At 37.1% G+C, this 21,139-nt stretch overlaps 1 protein-coding gene across 1 annotated transcript in view; it reads right to left on the bottom strand.

Annotated features, from left to right (window-relative positions):
• Positions 1-1,666: 1,666 nt before the first annotated feature.
• Positions 1,667-21,139, bottom strand: part of nrn1la (neuritin 1-like a) — a 53,556-nt gene continuing 34,083 nt past the window's right edge. Inside the window, exons 2-3 of the mRNA XM_028026887.1 lie at positions 15,539-15,689; positions 1,667-4,737 (exon numbers count right to left, since the gene is read on the bottom strand). Coding sequence (XP_027882688.1) covers positions 4,440-4,737; positions 15,539-15,689 — 449 coding nt within the window. The 3' untranslated portion in view covers positions 1,667-4,439. The remainder of the gene's footprint in view (positions 4,738-15,538; positions 15,690-21,139) is intronic.

Consider the following 21,139-nt stretch of genomic DNA (forward strand, 5'->3'; position numbering starts at 1 on the left):
TTCACCAGGATTTTGTTTAATTTAAATTAAAACACAGTGGGCTGCTGGTAGACTTGAACATTTGTGTGTAACTATTTCCTGCAATGTATTTTTATATTGACTTTAATGAAATATGTCAACCTCACCCTGCTATGCACTAATTTGGAAGTTATTCCTGCTCCGGAAACCTTTTTTTATTCAGAATGCAAATAATTTTTAAAATTGTGTTTCCAGGTTGTTAGATCAGAAAACTGATTTAATAGTGGACATTTTTTTCTACTGATTTAAGCTTATTTTTAGAAGCTTAGATGATCTGAACAAAAGAACATATTTGTTTTCCTCAGTTGTTGCAGAGTGAAGCAACAAACAGTTTCATATGTAGTCCGATTGTCCGCAGTCATAACTCAGATTACATCGCCCCCCTGATGGGACAGTGACTGATGCACTAACGCGATATAGAGTCTCAAATGGAGCGCTGGAAAATAATTTCTCCCTCTCTTCTGGCCAACGATGTTAGCGAGAACTGCTGCAAAGCAAAATCAGATCTTTTCCCAAAGAACACATCATCTCATAACAGACTTCATGAGTTTTCTCTTACAGCAGAAAATCTCATCGGAGCGAGTCGTATTCCCACAAAACACCTCTGGTTTATGATGATTAAGAACACAGCTCAGTCCACCCAGATCCATACAAACACACTCAGCCTGATTCGCAGAGTTTAGCCTCACATATGTGATTTACACACATTTAGCCTGCAGTTACAACATCTTATCTGAGCTCTCAAATTGCTTTTCCTTGGCGAGTCGGCCACTCAGGCCTCTAATTGCTAATTCTGTCAGTTTAATTAAAGTTCAAAAATACAGGAGTCTCTTTAAACCAGCCGAGCATATCTCTGGGTGAAGTCCCTCATGAGGGGAAAAAATAAAAAAAATCTGTGGGCTGCCTCCAGTTTCTTTCTGCTTTAGTCATGAATTTGCTCTCAGTGTTTTGCTGCACCTTTGGCTGCTCTGTGTTTTAAAATCCGGGTCAAAATGTGAAAGTTGTGGGTTTCTGTTCCTCCTGAGCTTCTGCGGGACATGAAAAAAAAAAGCTCGCAGCATTTTTCTGTTAAATGAAACCCTGTTCGGCATTTTTAACGAACTTGCCACTGGCAAGGTAGATGACTTCTCTAGATTTCTTTGCTTAATCATAATTTATTTATTTCCACTTTTGCCATAAGTTCTTCTTCTTTTTCTTTTTCTATACGTCTTTGTATAACTCTTTAAAGTCATCCTGGCTTTGATTATTTGTCTAGAGAGGAAAGTAAACCTACAACCTAAAGCCCCAAGTGTAAAACCCACTTGCTAAAAGAAAGAAGAGTGGATTCAATCTTCAAATAAGCTGAACGCTGTTTGCTTTCCAAATGTGCTCATCTCTCTGTCCTCCTTTAATCTGAAAGTATTTCTGATCCTCAGAATAAGCTTGCAGGGCCCAGATTTCCCTCCTGAAGCAGAAAATTCACCCGGCATGTGAGCGAGTTCAGGTTCTGACCGGAGAACATATGCAGGGCTGCAGTGCAGGGAAACCTTCGAGGATATTCCACCATCACTGAATAAAAAAAGGAGAAAAAAAAGCAGCTGCAGTGAGCTTCGACTTTAGTACAAACAGTTCCCTGCGAAAGTTTACAAGCCCTTCACCTTTTTCTTTGTGTTTATTTTATTTTATTTTTTTTTTTTTTACAGGTTTTTACTTTACATCTCCAAACCTAGTTCAAGGGTCTGCAACCTTTACAATCCAAAAAGCAATTTCTGCCCTCAGTTCACCGACAAAGCGCAGCTTAGAGCCACAAAAACACAGTTTGATTTCTTTTTTAAAGTTTTAAAATAAAATAAGAAAACATAAAGCTTTTGGGAAAAGATGGATACATTTTCTCACATGGGATAATTATATTTATGGAAAACAATCTAAAAGTATATCTATATTATGCTGCTTAGTGATACTGTTGTGGAAATTTTATGCAATTAACTCCATAAAAAACGGCAAAAATCAGATTTTGTCTTCATATCTATGTTTAAAAAACATTACAATGGACTTTCTGTAGTTAAAGTTGGAGAATGCAAATTTTATTTTTAAAAAATAGTTTTTTACATATTTGTTAAAACTATCATTAGGTCGTGACAGTATATAACACAGATAATCTGTGAAACAAATTGAGCTCCTCTGCCTTTTCCCAGTTCTCCCAGTACAAACTGCAGAACCCACCACTTAGACAGAAACAGCCAATCAGAGCCAGGAGGCGGGTTTTAGCGCTGTCAATCATCTCATGCTAAATTGATGACAGTGGCTAAACGGTTTTCCTGTTATGATAAGTTGTTTTTCACAATTAACACATTGAGCAGCTTGATAGGCAGCGCTAAGCCCCGCCTCCTGACTCCGATTGGTTGTGTTTGGTGCATTTCTTCAGAGAACAGTAGCAGCTCAGGGAGGAGCAGATCAATCTTTCCACAGATTACCCATAATGCCATGTTGTCAGGACAAGGTGACAGATTTAGCAAATATGTAATAAACTTTTTTATATATATATAAAAGTTACATAGTACAGCTTAAACCAAAAACAAATAATTGACAAAAACATAAGAGACATTTTAGAAATGGTTGCAACTGCCTGTTTTAGGAGCTTAAACACTAAATACCTTTTGTTTAGTTACATTTCATTCTAATTGAGATACAGGCAGGAATCCACTGGTTCTGTATCTCTGGATTCAACCTGAATTTTTCTGTTGAACTGCAAACACAAAATAAATGATCATATCTGACATATTCAAAAGAAATGCAGCTCATTAAGTTAAAGTTCAATGCTACTTTACATGCAGCTATTGGTTGGCATTTCCAAAGCAACCAATCCAGAAGCTCATTTATCTTCCTGGCTGCTGATTGGCTGAATCCTGAAGAGCAGAAAATCACAGATGTTATCTTCTGTTTCATTGCTCAGAAAACTTCCACTCTGCGCATTGATGCTTATCAATTTATATTTGCATCCAGATCTGTTTAAAACACAGTTTGAAAATAACCAAACACACTTTTCATTAAACCCACATTCCTGAATTAAATATTTTATTTTATTGGTCTGACCTTAATTTTTGCTTTTGTTCACTGTAAAAATAAAATCATAGTAATTAACAGAAATAAAAGCTTGAAAGCATCAGACTGAGTGAAATCTTTATATCCTCTGTTGATTCTCATCCCAGTGTTGAGTTTTATGCCTCCTTCTTGTCCTGCTTCACTTTATTTTCAGGAAACATGGAGTTTCTTTCCATTGCTTTGCAGACGACTCCCTGCTTTAGCTCCTTCTTTAAAAGATAAATGGTTTCTCTGTAGACTCAAATGTTCAAATCCCTCAATGACAAAAATTTATTTGAACTTTTTACTCCAAATCCTAAACTTGAACGAAAACTTGTAAGATCTTTTTTTAATTCAGTCAAAAATAAAGAAAATTCTATCATGCCAGCTTTTTTATAATAAAAAATAACAACAAACTCTCAGATCTTAACTTTTCTTTTCTGCTATTCTCCAGTTTGCTTTATTCGCTGTTATTTCTTTCTGATAGTTGCTCTTACTGACCCAGGTTCTGGTTCTGCTGGAGGTTTCATCCTGTGGAGTTTTTCACTCCACTGTCGCCACATGCATGCTCAGCTTGAGAAATTGCTGTTAAATCAATCACACAATGAAGACAACTGTAAAAGTTGAGTAGATTTTGAACCAGAACTTTTACCTTCTGCCCTTCAAAATGTACATTTTTAAAATTATTTTTGTAAGTTTGTGCAGAAATCGTTTCCTGTTCCCCAATCAGAAAGTTCGTGCCACCAGTTGTTTATTTCAAACAACCAACTTTTTATTTAAACTGTGGTTGGACACACATATTTGCTCTCATTTGTTTGTTATTTGTTTTAAACTTTGGTGAAAAACAGCAATCTTCAATGCAATCAGTGTTTGGAGCTTAGAAAATAAACCTTTAAAGACAGAAACACAAATTTCGCCTAAAATCTCGATAAGCAAGTGAATGCATCATAAATCCTAACAGTATTGCTTGTGACTTTGTCGTTATGTTTTCTGTTATCACAGTTAGGAACCTGAAGTCTTCCTGGAATCATCACATGCAAACCTATGACTGCATTTCGAAAGTGTGAGCGCGTAAAGACAAACATGTGGCTCCACTGTGCGTCTCTAAAACTGTGTTTGCAGAAGTACAGAGCATATTTCCAACAGAAACACTCATTAAGCGGCAGAGAATATTCATGAAACGGAACCGAAGTTCAGAAATGTGTTATCAAAAGGACCGTGAGGCCGTCTCAGCATGCAATTAGAAATATGCAACCCCTGGCAGAGCAGAGGAAGAAGCAGAGGAAAGTCTATGGTCTTGGGGAAAGAGAATATTACACAAAGTTTTATCTATTTACACTAGTCACATTTCTTCAGGGTAGCTATATCCAAAGGAGCAGCAGTAGGAGAGGAGCCAGTAGCAGCAGAGGACGGAGGCAGCCTGCCGGATGATCTGCGCATCCTCTTAGAGACTCCTGGTTGATCTCCTCCTGGCTCAGGGAGCCGTGGGGGGAGATGGAGTCTGCCGGGTGGCTGTTCCGGTTGGAGCACATGTCGTAAAGGTTCCCAGAGAACTGCATCTTCTTGGATTCCTGGCGAAGAGACTCCCAAACAGCCGCCGCTTCCTCCGGACAGCCAGCCATCGCCACGTTAGCGCAGTCATGAAACTCATCCCAAGACCTGCAGACAGGAAGTAGACAAAGGTTAAAGGTGAATTTCATCTGGTATTTATCACCGAGATACAAAACATGTCACAGATTTTACATCTCAGTTCGGACAGAGCAACTGTCTCTCAGTGAACGACGGCATAGAAAGACAAGCTGTGAATTATTTCTGTCTGATTAATCAAGTTAAACGTTTTTGTTTTAATTAGCATTACCTCAGTTATCTGTCTTTGTTTAATGCCAGAACCATGAGTGAAACTTTTTTGGGGGGGAAGAATATTGTAATGACATTCTCCAGCTTTCAGATCACGAAGCAGGGATTGTGGAAGCAAAGGGGCGTGGCTTACAACATGCCACCAAGGAAAATTGGCTGAATTATTATTGCCGTTACAACCTTTGTTCATGCTGTCTAATTAATAACATTTAATTTTCTATGTTTTAAGTTATTTAAGCATTCAGCATTCTTGCTGAATGCCAGAAAAAAAACAGGCAAAATAATTGTTTTGGGAGAATATTAAAGTTACTTTCAGATCAAGCAGCAGGGATTGTTTAATGAAGAGTATTGAAACTAAACCAGAGAATCAGGCTGAAGAAGCTAATAAGAGCTGATTTTTTTTTGGTTCATATTCTGACTGTTAAAATAAAACAACTGTAAAATTAGTTTCTGTATGAGTGGGCAATCTGACAAAATCTGCACCGACTCTTTCTGTTATCTCTGTGTTTACTTATCTTCAAAACACAAACAAAAAATAGAAAAGTGAGACTTCTAACAGGAAAAGATGCAGGAGCTAATCAAACAGTTTATGAGAGAACAAAAGATTATATTTTCTGTTCTGCTGACCTCAAAGCTTCACATCTGCAGCGAGGAATATCTGACTTTAATTGGCTGCTAATTCTTCCCCTCATCATGAAAGTGTTGGATAAACTGTCTCTGAGGAGAGTTAACGTGCAGAGCGGGAAAGCAGAAACAATCTGTCACAAGGAAATTATTTAGTCCTACAAAAGCTTTAAGTTGGGCTTTGATTAACAGCAACAACACACATCGGTTTCCGAACATAAGAAATCCACTCAAGCATGATTTACACACAAACAAAATGAATGAAATACAGAAGAAAAGGCGAGTTTTGACTGTAATTCCAGGTTCTTAGCTGGTTCTGAATGGAAAAAAGGAGTTTATTGGGGAGTTTGGACAGTGAAGCACACTATTTCAGCAGATAATTGAATGTTTAGGCTAAAATCTTTCATATGTGGTCACAAAAACTTAATACAGCTGTTCCCAGAGGCTTACTTTAAATATATATATACTGTAGGTTTGAGACTTTATTATGGCATATTTTTATTGAATGAAGAATTGACTCAAATTCTTATTAATAAATTACCTCTAAATGCAAAAATGCTTCCTGTTGATTTTTATTCCACAGTAATTCAAGTGGATTAAATTGATGAGTAAATTTCACCTGCACCACCACAGCCCAGAATGAAACTGAAAATGAAATCCATAGCTGAAGTGAAGAGCAGAAACCAAAATCTTTCAGCAGCTCCACTTTGTGCTGGACATCTGTGTGATCAAACGGCGCACAGAAACGCACACAAACATTTACCTCTGACAGACTTTACCTCACATCTGTTCTCCCTACCGGCATCCCTTTTTAAGCTCACATACCTGCGCCTCTGCACAAGCATCTTTACAAAATTTAACAGCCTGAGCGCCCCCGATGCGGCTGCATGGTGGCTTTTATCCAAGACTTAGACACTCCTGAGGTCCGGCTCCTGCTGCAGCTGGAGGGCAACTGTTTACCCGAGCCGAGCGAGGAGGCATCTGGCTTTAGTCTGTGCAGCCATCAGGGTGCAGACAGAGGGTTTGCAGGGGGAAACGTGATGGAATCCCATTCAGCAGGGGATATTTTTTCCTGTCTGCGGGTCTGAGATGTTTTCTCAGATGGACACAGGTGGTGCAGAGACAGCAGAAACTCAGTGAGGACACTGACAGACAAGCAGCTGCTTTCACAGTAATAAAACCTCCTGAGAAAACGTCTGTTCCGCTGCGAACGTCCTGCTGCTGCTGCTGCTGACGTCCAAAAAATGCTCAAAGTCTCAGCTCACTCTGTCTTCTGCTGGAGCTTTTTTAGATCACCTCTAGCTTTCGCTGCTCAGTGCCACAGCGTAGCATTAAATTATGTTACACATCCAGATACATGCTGCTGTAATGACATGGTAGGGACGGAGAAGAAGAATCAGAAAACAGAATGTTCTGCTCTGCAGAGACAATCTGAACCCTGACAGTCGGCTTCATGTGAGACGGATAAACCGCAGCACAGCTTCTCAGCCTTAAAAGCCAGAATCTGACAGTTTTACTTGTTTAAAATTGAGGTTTACAACAAAACTGACACTGGTGCAACATTTTTCCTGATATGGACCAGTTGCTCATTTGAAGCTACAACAAGGTGCTAAAAAGTTTCTCTTGGCTCTGATAGATAAAAAATCTTTTTATACAAATGTTAGAGAAACTGCAAACTGGTCAAACAATAATTTGCCTGCCTGAAACATCGACTGACACACTTGTTGCCATTAACTGCTGCTCAGCTGGCTGAAAGAAGGCTAAAACAGTATTAGCTTGCTTAGAATAAAAATTAATGCAGCATTTTTCCATGCCTCTGAGGCCATAGAAATTAATGAAATTAAGTTGTTTTCCCTCCTGGTAGAATTTGTTTGATTGGGATCAAAGATGCAACATTTGTTCCATTTCCAACCAAAACCTTTGTTGCATCCCCAAACCTTCGGTTGGAAACGTGCATGTTTGCACAAAGCTGTAATGTCTGCCATCATGGCCACTTTGAACGAAAACAATCAAAGAGCAATGCGCATGCTCTGCGTGCTCTTTTGTTCTTGTGTTTTATTTATTTGCTAATTAAATAAATATCAATGTATATAATTGAATAAAATAATGATCGCTACTGTACACAGAGCATTACAAGAACAAGGAACGGTTCTCAGTGAGGCTCCGGTCGTATCTTCTTAGTAAAGAAAAGTTCAGAAGACTCGGATCGTTCATGAATGTCACATCACCATATTGCAGACTTTTGGACACAGTGTTGTCCCATATATGTAGTGATGCATCGTGTGGATGAAATCTTTTCTGAAACTGATGTATATAATATATATTTTAAATGACGTGGCGGAGATATTCATTTTTATAAAGACCAGCTATGTGTGTACAAAGCCTAACTTTCATAAATCGTTTTTATTGATATAAAAACACAATTTTGTGTGAATGAAAATCAAAATGCATAAATACTATTTGTATCTGAGGGTGCCAATAATTGTGGCATTTGTGATTATCCATCCATCCATCCATTTTCCGTTCACCCTTGTCCCTAATGGGGTCAGGAGGGTTGCTGGTGCCCATCTCCAGCTACGTTCCGGGCGAGAGGCGGGGTACACCCTGGACAGGTCGCCAGTCTGTCGCAGATTTGTGATTATAACAATTATTTTTATTGAAAAATGTTAAGCTAAGTAAATGTACTAAAAAAGGTTGAGTTTATCTCAGTTTGTGCACTGAAAGATTCATTTATTTTAAGGTTTTTAACAACTTTTTCCCAGGGAAACCAAGAGGTGGGGGTCGCTGTAATTCTGCTTTTTATATATATTCATCACAGAAACCACATAAAGTGGAGTAATTATTCCACTCAAGGTTGATGAATTAAGAAAAACTAAAAAAACTAAAAGATAAAACAACCTTTGGGCCCAGAGCGCAGCGTGAGCTGAGAGGAGGAGGAGGGATGAAAAGAATGCAGCTATTCTTGGTAAAGAGTTTGCAAAGCTTTCATGTTGAAACCAACACTTGAGCTGCTGTGGCCTTCGTAGACGTAACAGGGTTGCCATACTTTAAGGTAAAATACTAAATTCTCTATTTTTTGCAATTCAAACAAAACACCTGATCTACATTTTCCACTGAAGCACTAAAAGTTTAGGTTTTAAATGTCTCTGCATGCAGATAGAAGCCCTGCAGATTCATAATCACAGTTTTGGTTTTTTTTTGTTTTTTTTATTTTGAGTTGCTTTAGAATAAAAGCTGTGAAAAATATGTCTAAATAAATCGATGCGATAAGTAGTGATGGATGCTGAACTTTCACATGTTTTGGCCTCTTTATCTGGCTCCAGTTTAAACTGTTGCATCCCCGAAGAGTTGTGAACCTGAAAGGGACTTTAAACTGCGGCAGGAATTGAAATGGAGAGCAGCGCGGTGAGGAGCAACAAAAGCATGAATGGCTTTATCGAAATCTGCAGAGAATAGCAACATAAAAGCAGGTAGAGGTGCAGCAGAGGGAAAAGATGGAGTAAAAGAAAACTCAACCTTGTATGGGAGGTTTTCTGATTACACCCAGACTTCTGCCATTATTGTGTGACCGTAGCCAAGGAAACAAAAGTTAAATTTCCACCTTTTCGCCTGTTAATACTTTACAAATACTTTGACTGAAAGGTTATTAGTTTTCTCCATTTGGCATCCTGACATTTTAATAAAAAATTGTTAAGACTTTTTATTATAACTACTACATCAAAATGTTTCTGAGCATTCTTTGATGGACTGCATAGTTCTTATAAGATGATTTGATATTTATCCATCCACAGATTAAAAGAAGTCGTTGCTCCTCAGTAATGAGAAGGTCATTTGGACTCCAAGATTGATCATCCGTATTTAAAATGAGCAGATTTCAATGACAGGGCTGAAGATATTTACTTGGCTTTAAGTAATGGACTCAGGAACAGCATAAGGCTGTTTGACATCCAACAAATTTTACTGCATGTTGCTGGTTAATCTTCCTTGAATGCTTGTTTGTAATGGAGTCCCTCAGGGCTGAGTGCTTGGACCACTTCTCTACATTTTCTAGTGATGCTCAGTGATATTTATCCAAACTAAAACCAGCAACACCAGAAGCAGCGTTTTTTAAATTTAAAGTCCAAACGGTCTGCCTCTCCACATCATTTAAATCTCATCTTAAAACTCATCTTTTTCCCCAGGTTTTTCACACTAAGTGAGATTTTAAATCTTTTGTTGCTATTTATTTATCTGATTCTCCTTTAATCGCTCATAATTTATGTAATTATTTAGCTATTTTATGTCTTTTTAATCTGTTTTTGTATGTATATCTGTATAGCATTTTGGTCCTCTGTGGTTTTTTAAAGTACTTTATAAAGAAATCTGGATTGGATTTAATGACTTTTTGAATCAAAACATGAGGAATGCACTTGACGAAATGCTATGTTATTTCACAATTGTTTCCTGTTTGTTGTGTTTATGATTTTGTTTTCATGTTTTCATATTTTCATGATGTAAAGCACTTTGAACTGCCTTGTTGATAGACTGAGAATCCGTAATCAAACTGATTTGGACCAAAAAAGCGAACTCTACTGAACTCTGGTCGGTTCGAATGCATGTTTGAACGCCAAGCAGAGCAGAGACCACTCCAAAAGCAGGAAGTGGACTAAAGCACAGGGCATTCTGGGTATAAACAACCAAAATAAAAGCTCCTCAAATTAACCAGGCTTTCTAGGCAAACTGGAATTTGATTAAAGCAGAGAAGATTTAACTTAGAGTAAGTTAGATCTAGTTTACAAAAACAGGAAGTTGAGAAGCTGAATAGTTGAGATGGCTCCAAACCAACAGAAAACAGCAACTGTAGTTATTTTGCATTATGTCTGAAGCCACGCCGTTTATAACAGCAGGATAATAGATCGGGTAAAACCTGGAAGGGTAGAAGAATGCAGAAAACATAATGTGGTTTCTATTCTTTCCTTTTAAAGTTCCTCCTTAGGATTCAGCGAAAGGTTACTGTTTAATTCTGCTGCATCTTTTTTTCCCCCTCAGTATGTTTAGCCTGAAATATTTCCCTTTCACCTCAGCAGATCGACGGTGAACGATTGCAGCTGCATAATGCCTATTGTGAGCATAAGGAATAAAAGCAGCGCTGCACTCCTGGGACGACTCTGACAATGAAGCAGCCTTGGCCTAGATGCAAATCACAGCCTCTTATTCACTGTGCTTTTTGTGCACGAGTACCAAGAAAATGGATGGGGCGTGAGCAATGTTTGTGGATCTTTAGAGTGGAGCTACCTTCTCATTAGGTGGCTCTGATAGAAGTGCTAAAGCCATGATCCTGAGAGGAAAGAAGACGAGATGAGAAGCATGGAGGGCTGGAAGAGAATGAGAGAGAAAGTAAGACAAGGACGCAGTGTGTATGCAGACATGAGAATTTATTGCTTGTGTGTTACACGCCTGCACATTAGGCAACTCACACTGAGGTGGCTGGGCTGCAGGATTAGTTTAATTGGTACCTCAAGGAATAGAGGAGACTTAACAGCAGTGGAGTGGTAGCAGGACGCGGCTGCAGGGCCATGGTGACACAGACACACAGTTACACAAGTTGTTATTGTGAGGAAAGTGTCTTTAACCAGCGCTGAACTCCCAGCTTTAATCAGGTGTCACCATTAAACCGAGCGCTGCTTCTAAAGTGGTGACAGTAAGAGAGTTTTTAAAGCTCACTAATCCACACAGAGATAATTCAGGGGTAAAACCTAACGAGCGCAGCTTCTTTATGTCCACAACAACCAGGAGTTTTTCCTGCCTCCAGAGCCTCATCATGCATGAAGCATGATGTGACGAGTGTCACAATAACCGCCTTCAATAATAATAATGTAAAAAATATGTTTTACAAGAGTGGAATCAAAGTTTTACACGTCGGAAGTCAAACGAACTCTAATGTAAAATTAGTCAAAACTTAGCAGCAATAATTTTGGTTATTTAGAACGTCATTAGAAAATAATTTGTTTTTTTTATTACTCATATTTCTAACATGTTATTCATTCATTAGCCAGCAAAACACTGACTATAAAAGTTACTATTTAAACACCAAACTAAATTTTTAGCTCGTTAATCAAATATTTTGTTTGTAACTAAATAATTTGTAAATAAATAAATTACTACCTTGCCAAGACTAAATATTTGGAAAGCTTAATATTTAGTCTTCACACTAATATTTAGTTACAAATTAAATATTTAGCTACAAACTAAATACTGAGCTTACCAACTAAACATTTAGCTTCAAGAATTTAGCTTAAAGCTAAATATTTAGTTTGGAGTGAAATATTTAACTTGCCAACTATTAGTATTTAAACTATAATTACTTAGCTACAAACTAAATATTTATATATATAACTGTAATCTACAAACAACACATTTTGTTAGCAGGCTAAAAAGTTTACAAACTAAACTTTTAACTCCAAACTAAATATTTAATTTGAAGCTAAATATTTAATGAGCAAACTAAGTATAGTTTAAAAACTAAATATCTACAAACTAACTATTTAGTTGTCAAGCTAATTTGGGAAGCTAAATATTTTGTCTACACGCTAAACATAAGTTTACCTCCAAACTAAATAGCAAATCATCAAATATTTAGTTGACAAACTACATATTAAGCTCCAAACTAAATATTTTGTTTTCAGACTAAATAACAGAAAACTAATGAGTCAGTTGCATCAGTAGGAATATGAAGGTTCATGAGACCAAGCTTTTATTTTGATACTAACCAAATGTATGTAAACTTTTAAATTTGAAGAAAGTTACAAAAAAAAATCTCTATAAAAAAATTCTCAGTAAATTTTCTGGCATTTTGAAACAGAAATAATTTTTTTAATTTTTTAATTAACCTGAAACAACAGATGTTTGTTTCTGATTTAACTTTAACAATAAGACAAAAATAAGGTGGATGTGTCGTTTTATTCGGTGTATGTAAACTTCTGTTTTCAACTGTATGCGCGGCCATTTCTCTTGAAAGAACTGAATATTTAATGGGATGTCCTAATTTTCTGAAATATGACTGTATTTTCGTTTTGGACTGGGAATAAATGTGATCCCTCATGAGGAGCCGAGCGCTGCTGGGGGAAAAGTTCACCAGGATTTCCTTCCTGGATCTATTCCCACTGCAGCCCGGTCTTCTATAGCTAACAAAAAAAAAAAAAATGTATGCATTGAACTAGATAGTATCAAAGCTCTGCATGATAATTATCGGTGTGCCCAAGCATGTTTCTACTTGAATGCCAACTAAATATTCCCAGGAGTGAGGATCCCACTTACCTGAAGCAAAATCCGAGAGGAATTTAGCATTCAGCTTCCTGGATAATGAATGTCTCTGCAAAACTTCGAATTTCAGTCGAATCAAAAAGAGAAATGGAAGCAACAGCTAATTCCTGTAAAAACAGACCGCCATAGGAAACTCTACTCAGAAGAAATTCATTATGTTTCCCTTAAGGAGGCTTTGTAAATCTGAATTAGCATCTGTTTGTCAGAAAAAATGAGAATCCTTCCAGGAGTCAATGACACACAGTGAACAACAAAAACTCTCTGTGAATTATTACATAACTGTAATCTCTTCATGGAGCGTGCATGAGTCACAATTTCCCTTTTAGTTTTCTTACGGCTCATTCATAATGCAGCGGGAAAGAACGCTGGTCACAATTCCTGTTACGCTTCGCTGAATAAGAAGTTAACCTGTCAGCTTTGCAGCGTATGCGCTTTATCAGAGCGTAACTGCAGCTTTACGCTTCCTGCAGCTGCATCCGCTCAGTTGGGATGATTAGAAACAATAACTAAAATTTGGTTTGGGTAAAAACTTTTCCATTGACAGAAACTTTAAAGTTGTTAATATCTCCTTCAGAGCACTTCTTTAGAAGATGGATGACGAAGATGTGTGTAAATATAGCAGCGAGCCGAGGTGACAGAGAGCGAGGGACGAATGATGGATGGAAAAAGGAGATGAAGAGCCGAAATATAAGGAGAATAAATGGGAAGCAAGAGAAAATGAAAGTATGTTTAACTGACTCCATCAGATTTCCAGTTTTAACCTCCAGACAGAGAGCGGAAGGTCAGATTAACAGATTATTTCTGTTATTTTCATTCCTGGAGCAATTCGCTATCATGTTCTTCATCTTTTTTTTATTAAAGGGGAAATATCTATTTTACATGCATATGGAATCAGCACAATAAAGTGACAATGTTAACATCATTTGTTAAAAAATGCTATGTATCAAATATGCCTTAAAAGAAATGTTACTTTGTAATTTAACGCCTTGAAATTGGGCCTCTGTCCCTTTAAAAGCTCATGATCTTTCTGGAGCTCCGCCTTCAGGAAGTCATCACAACACCACTCCTCTGTTAACTCTTTAGCAACGATTTTATCAGCATTGCTCTATAATGAGCTCAGCAGTTCATGCAGGTGTTTGCTAATTGCTGCTGGCTAGTCTGAAGGAGCAGAGTGGGGAGGCCTGCAGAAACTGACTGTCTGAGGAGGAGCTGTGCCTTGAAGGCGGGGCTAGGTCCACCCAGGCATTTTGCATAGCTGGATGGTTGCCATGGAGACTAAATGATTTCTAAACAGCATGAAAGAATCAAAGTATATTTGATGAGGGAATAACGTTATAACATGTTTGTAACAAGATGGTTCAAAAGGTTGTTCTTACAAAATAAAAACCCTTCAATAAAGAAAATGTTTTGATTTTTAGAAATAGTTCAACAAACCCTGAACTTAATTTACAAAACATTTATAAGTCTTTTCTTTGAAATAATACAAAAGAAAAAAAAATCTATATTTCAGTTTCTGGGTTTTGCGAATAATAGAACAATAATCTTGAAAATAATTGCAGCTCCTGCAAAAGTTTTTGAGTTTGTAAAGCTTTTATTAGACCTTGTTTACTCAATATTTCAATTTATCTCTTCATCTTGGAGGTGAATTCCTGCCATTTTACTACACAAAACATTTAAAAGCAGCACTTGTGCAGAGTCCTTGAAACCTCTCAAGGATTTTTCTGAACCTGAAAACTGAATAAGATCCCTTCTGTTTTACTGACAGAAGGTTTGTACTTTGGTCAAAACATCTAACAGCCTTTATGTGTTTGCAGTCGTATTAATCTGGCGTCACGAGGACCGAAGGATCAAAGCTTTCTGTAGTGGAGGAGAAGTTTAAAGAGATGATTTTGGGCTGTTGCTCCATAAAATTGGACAAATTAGGAAAATAATTATGACTGTCAGATTAATGGTGCAGGACACATATTTTGTTCTCATTTATTTAGAAACTGAGAAATAATCATTATTAAAGCCTTTTTGTACACAGAATGAAAGCGCAGTAGTTCATCGTTTTAAACTTTGTCTTGATTTTATCATGTCAGAAACTTTAAACATCTCAGCAGTTCCATTTTGTCAATAATCTGCTGCTGTTTTCATAATATGGTAAGTTTGATGCTAAAAATTATTGTAGCTGTTCAGAAAACTGCAGCATGGATACAAAGAGGCAACATTTTGATTTGCAGTCAATGTGCCGTGTTTACATCAGATGTGACGACGTTTAGGGCCAGAGAGGAGAAAAGGAAGAGTAAATCTCAGCCAAACAACAAAGACATTTCAGAACTCGTTTTTTAAATTCAGAAATCTTCAAAGTTTTTCTAGAAAAATTCTGAGATTAATCTCAGTTCATTTTTGTAGCAAATTTTCAACTTTTGCAACTCAGAAAATTTCAAGATTTTCTAGAACATTTCTGGCATTAATCTAAAAAAAGTTTTTTTTCTGCTCTTTTTTCTATCTACAAAGGCCCTGAAATGCTGTCGTAGATAGAAACTGACTGTGAATTTATAGAACCTTAAACTTTTCTTTGCAGGCTCATCTCCAACTCTCAATATTCGGTAATGCATAATGAGCTTCTCTAGAAACAGAGATTAAGAATAATCTGAGTTTTCTCTGTAATTCATGCTTGTTTCTGAGTGTTGACCTGCAGATGGAGTGGATCTCATGGGTTTCCTCCTCCTTGCGGGCGTTTTCGGTCAAACTGTCGCCCAGAGCCATCAGACAGCGAGCAAAGCCTTTGTAGATGGAGTGACACCTTCTGGTTGAGGCGGCAGCAACTGGACACGGACTCAACACTGGAAGACACAAAGACAAAAAAAAAACACAAGTCAGGTTATTTTATGCATTAAACCAAACAGAAAATCAATCTGAAGCGAGACAACGTCTGATGTTCATCGAGGCGAAATGGGCTTGATTGATGTCATTCAAAAGCACAATAAAGATATTAAAGAGCACGTATGCAAAATTCACATTCTGCACATTTTTGTACTTCCATTTGGGTTTCTACTGCTTCTAAAAAACAAAGCACTTAAAAAAAACACCCATACAGTTTTTGGTAATAAATTAATGTTTTTCAGTGTCTGGAGAATGAGCCATTTCAAAAACCTGAGAACTGCGACGTCAAAAATCAGCAGGTCAGAACTCTGACCGTTACCTAGCAACCAATGCTGAGCTTCTAGCAACCAATGCTGAGCTCCAGCACGTTTGGTCAGCTGGATTTACTGCTATATGTGCTGTACAATGGCTGCTGGAAAATGCAAGAGTTTTGTTGTTGACTAACCATTCAGAAACCACTTCCTGCATTCTTGTTAGTTGCATTTTAGCCAACAAAATACTTATTTTCTGATGTAAAAAAGAATTTAATTATTTATTTAATTGTATCTTTTAATATATTTCTATTACTGTATAGAAAAAGTTTAGGTGGTTAAATAAAAATCTGTATTTTTTATCCAATTAATTGACAGAATAATCCACATTTACAGCAGTAAGAACAACACAAATCCAGCAGCAGAGGTTAAACCAGACAGATGTAACAAAGTCAACAAGTTGTGCAATCATTGCTTGTTTGTCCACAGCTCATCTGACAGCGCTGCTTTCCCCGTGACAGTATTCGTTAATTAATCTCTAAATTTGCTCAGCACTACAGCTTAATGACAATGCTCAGAACATAACATTTATTTTCTCATTTTCTATTTTTTCATGACATTGAGGAACTGCTTCCGAGTTCTGCATCTTTCATTTTGTGCAGCAATTACCAGCGTCTCTCTGAAGCCCAGAGCTGTTTGTTAAACCGCACACGAGACGGAGAAATTCTCGCATAGCCCTCAGATGAATATTTGAGATAATAATTCAGATTTTGTTCTAGTGTTTTTCATGCCACGCTGTGATTTGCACATGCCTTCACAGACGGCAGGTAATCAGAGCTGCTTGAGAGTGTGGGCAGTGCCGCTTGATTAACCCGGTCTCATCGTTTAAGAAGCAGCAAATGAATCCAGATCAGATCCCCGAGACGACGCTAAGAGCCGCTAAAGTGTAGTGGAAGCACCAAACTGGATCATTATTACAGATTTTACCTTTTAAAGCCCAAATCCTCCCAACATGTCAGGCTCAGCTGCTTGGACTAAATCAGAAGAAAATAAAGACAGGAATGCTTAATTTTTAAAAACATTTATTTTTCTGAACATATAGGTAGAATTTTGTAGATTTTAGAATAGGGATGTTCAAAGTGTGGCTCGGGGGCCATTTGTGGCCTTGGACTGATATTTTTGTGGGTCAAGGATGATAGAAATTTGTTTCTTTTACTTTTTATTGTTAATCAGAATTATTACCAAGAAAATTTTCCTGCACTGGAAAGTATTTATCTATCCAGAGACTAAAAGTCGTTTATTTACTTTATTAAACATGGCTAAATATAGCAAGCATTTTGGAAAACAGTGACTCAAATCCTTTTTTAAAACTGAAAATACATGTGTTCAACTGAACCTAAAAAAAATGTAAAAACCATGTCTTCATGGTAACCCTGACGCAAAACTTTTCTCTTTCATTTATTTATTCTTAAAACCATTAATGTGTTCAAAACTATTTTAAAGAGACACAATTAAAGACATATTGATAGATTTCGACTTTTAGTCAGCCATTAATAACATTCATTATCAGTTCTTTTTGTAGTTTCTGTTTTTGTTTTAATCATTTTTAAGTCTGAATTTTGCTTAGTATAAGTATAATTTAACTCAGCTAATTAAAATGGCAGGCGATTTGTTGATTCATCTTTCATTTTATGTAAAGAAAATATCTTTGGGGTGAATTTATATACCAGCCTAAAACAGAAATCACAGTAAAAAGGTTGTACACAGTCCTAGTAGGTAGTTAAATGTGATGATTTAGGAGTTTTATCCTCCTTTGGTTTGTTTTTCTAATAAAAATGAGAAATAGGAAATCAGCTCAGATTCCATTTCAACCAGATTTGTTGTCCAAACAAGGAAACATACCTGCCATGTGGAAGCTATTTGTAGGAAATAAAATCCTTCTTTGAACAGAAATGAGCTCACGTTACCTGCATGTCAAACTGAAAAATTTACAACATTCTTATTTTTTTTCAAATAGTGGAGTACGTTTGCATCGGCGGCGATTATGTTCCGGAGAAGAGATGATGCCTCAGATGGAGGACAGACATGTGATTGATAAATAAATCATCAGAAGCGTCTGCCACAACAAAATCAGCTGTCACAGCCTGGGAGTGACACTTCAAAACGGAAACACAAACGTGTGTGACTGACACAAACTTTTTGGGATTATTTCCGTCTGTTCTGCAGCCGCCACCTCCGCCATCTGATGGAGGAGAAAGTGGAAACGAGAAGCTGCCTTGGAAAAAAAGAGAAAAGTTTCTGGCGTCTTCTTTCTTTCCGCCATCTGTTGCTGGCTCCTGCCTTTGTTTGAATTCATCTCTTTACTCTTTCATCTCAAAGCTCCAGCCTGTGAGACGCAGCCATACAGGTGACTGCCTGCTTTAATCAATTATAGTGTGAATAGCTGCTGCTGCTGCAGGCAGCCTGGGGCTCAGGCTCATCACTTAAACCATCATTTGTGCAGAGATCTAAAAAGTTAACGTACCCTTGTAAATGCCAGATTTTTGAAACGAGGTCGTGATTTTTATAACTTTTTCCACCTAAAAGGTAAAAAATGTCCTGATTGTGCCGATGTTCACATGCTTTAGGTATCTTCAATTTATAATGAAAGGATTAAAAATACAAGATAAGAAAATGTCCACAATCATCTATTATATCCACAGACCTTGTAGAAGAATGTTTTAATGGTCAGATGAAACCAGATTAGACATTTTGCCATTAAAACATGGCAGTGGCAGCAGCATGCTGTGGTGTTTCTTTACATCACCTTCAGTTATTAAAGCTAGAAACTAGAGATCAGGCCTGAGGCCTGGGTATGGTGACGGACTCTGAGCAGAACCTTCAGAGACACATAAAGGCAGTTACAAAGCCAGCCTTCTATCCCCTGAAGAACATTTCCATGCAGAAGCAGCATTCAGCAGCACCACAATCTAGTTAAAAGGTCAATCTGTTGCCATCATGCCCATTTGGTTCTGCTCTGCATCCCCAGAACCAGAACCAGAAGCAGCATTGGGTTTTTTTGCTCATCTAAACGTCCAGAATACTGCAAAACTGCCAAAAACAAGCAAACTGTGCTTCCATTACAAATGTGTGCAAATCTTTGTCTAAATGAGGAAAAAACAAAATTTTACAATGCAGGTGTTTCCATTAAATAAGACGTTAATTTAAAATAACACATGATTAAGGTTGTTCACCCAATAAGTTGTTACAAATCATGTCAGCGACGGATGTAAACAGCTACGTCTATTAGCCATCAGAGGAGACTCAGCTTCTTTATTCAGGCGTTGGAGCAACAGACTCCGCCTACCCAGCAAGGTTATGTATGCAAATTGTTGTGGTCACTTTACAGAAGAGAAATCAATTTATGGATTCAACACGCTATAATTCAACACACAATTTTTATGATGTTGTGAGAGCTCTGGTGGAGCCGGAACAAACAAAAAACATCGTCCACCTATCACTTCCTGTCTATTCTTCGGCGTTTTTACCAGTGGCAACTTCCGGCTGTTTTTTTTTTTCTCTTTTTGTTGATATTGCTGTGTTTCCATTTAGCAAATTAATTTTCCAATTTGCGCAATGAAAACGCAGTGAGTAAAGTGACGACAGGAAAGACTGGGAGAAAATGCTAAAGAGTCTCTCCTGAAGACGCAGCTGCTTTTGGAGCTGATTGCTCTCTTTGGGGATGTGACGGGCACAGATGGATCATGTCATGATTAGAGAACACGGCGGCTGGGATAACGCCTCTAAAATGTGCGACTGTGGCGGTGAGGGCTTGCGTCGGACCGGAGCCTGACAGGTGAACTGCCGATGCTAATTGGGTCAGACGCTGCATCGCCGCGGCTCCTCGGGGACCTGCTGGTTAATATTTCATAAAGTCATCTTCTGTCTTTGTGTTTTACTTCGGGAACACCATCGATTTCAGAGCAGGCTGTCCTGGAGGTTGAAGATGTATTGGCTTCACTCATGTACATCAAGATTTAATGAAGAGTGGAGGAGAACATAACAGCTGGAGGAAGGACAAGCTTTGGCACGTTTGGGCCTATATAGGTTAAAAAAGTAAATTTTCACCAAAAACTCAGAAATTATGAGAGAAATCTCATAATTTATTTCAGAAAAAAACAAGAACATGTCTGTAGTAAATCTTTTGCATTTGCTAGAATTGTTTTTTTTTTTTTTTGCGATTAATCTCTTATTTAAAAAAAGAAATAAGAGAAAATTTGTGAGCACCCAAAACATTTACTAGAAAAAAACTCAGAATAAAACTTTTCTGAGTTTTCAAAGTCAAAAGTGTGCTAGAAAATGTAATACAATTTTAAGATTAATCTCAGAAATTTCTAGAAAAAAATTGTTTTCTGCGTTAAAACAGTCAAAAATGTTCAACTTTTGAACTCAGAAAGATTGCAAAACTCAAAAAATTTCACTTGTGAAACTCAGAAATGTCTAAGTTTTTGTCAAGAAAAATTCTTTGCAACAGATGTTTGAATTTTCAAGGTCAAAGATTTCTTTGTATTTTTCTGGAGAACTTCTGAGATTAATCTCATAATTTCTGAGTTTTTTCTAGCAGACTTAACTTCTGAAGCTCAGAGTTTATTGGTTTATTGTTTTATTCTGATATTAATCTCAACACTTTTTTTTACTTTTCAAGCTAAAACAAATTCACTTTTCATTCTAAAAAACTTCTGAGATTAATCTCAACATTTCTGAGATTTTTCTAGCAAATTTTTGGACTTTTCAAATTTAAAAATTTCCTTGATCTTTATAGAAAATTTTTGTGATTGATCTCAAAATTTCTGAGATATTTGGTGAAATTTGACTCTTTTGTTTCTCTGTAAAATGGGCATCAGACGCTGTTTTAGGGAACACATGGTAGAGAGTAACGTGGAGTAAAACTGAAAAGAAAAACGAAAAGTTGAGATAAAATTATTAAAGAAGCACAAAAGGATAGAAAAAATATTTGACCATGAAGTGAAAATCTGAAGGATATTCAAATGTCCTTCAGATTTGAAGAATCATGACAGAGTTTTAGAAAACTAAAATAAAACTCTTTGTGTTCTCAGAATAGCTAGTTGTGTTATTTCTGAAAGAAAAAGATTTAATTTGTTATTTTAGTGGGAAAGGTT

Source organism: Xiphophorus couchianus, chromosome 2, assembly GCF_001444195.1.
Source record: "Xiphophorus couchianus chromosome 2, X_couchianus-1.0, whole genome shotgun sequence".
Classification (NCBI taxonomy): Eukaryota; Metazoa; Chordata; class Actinopteri; order Cyprinodontiformes; family Poeciliidae; genus Xiphophorus; species Xiphophorus couchianus.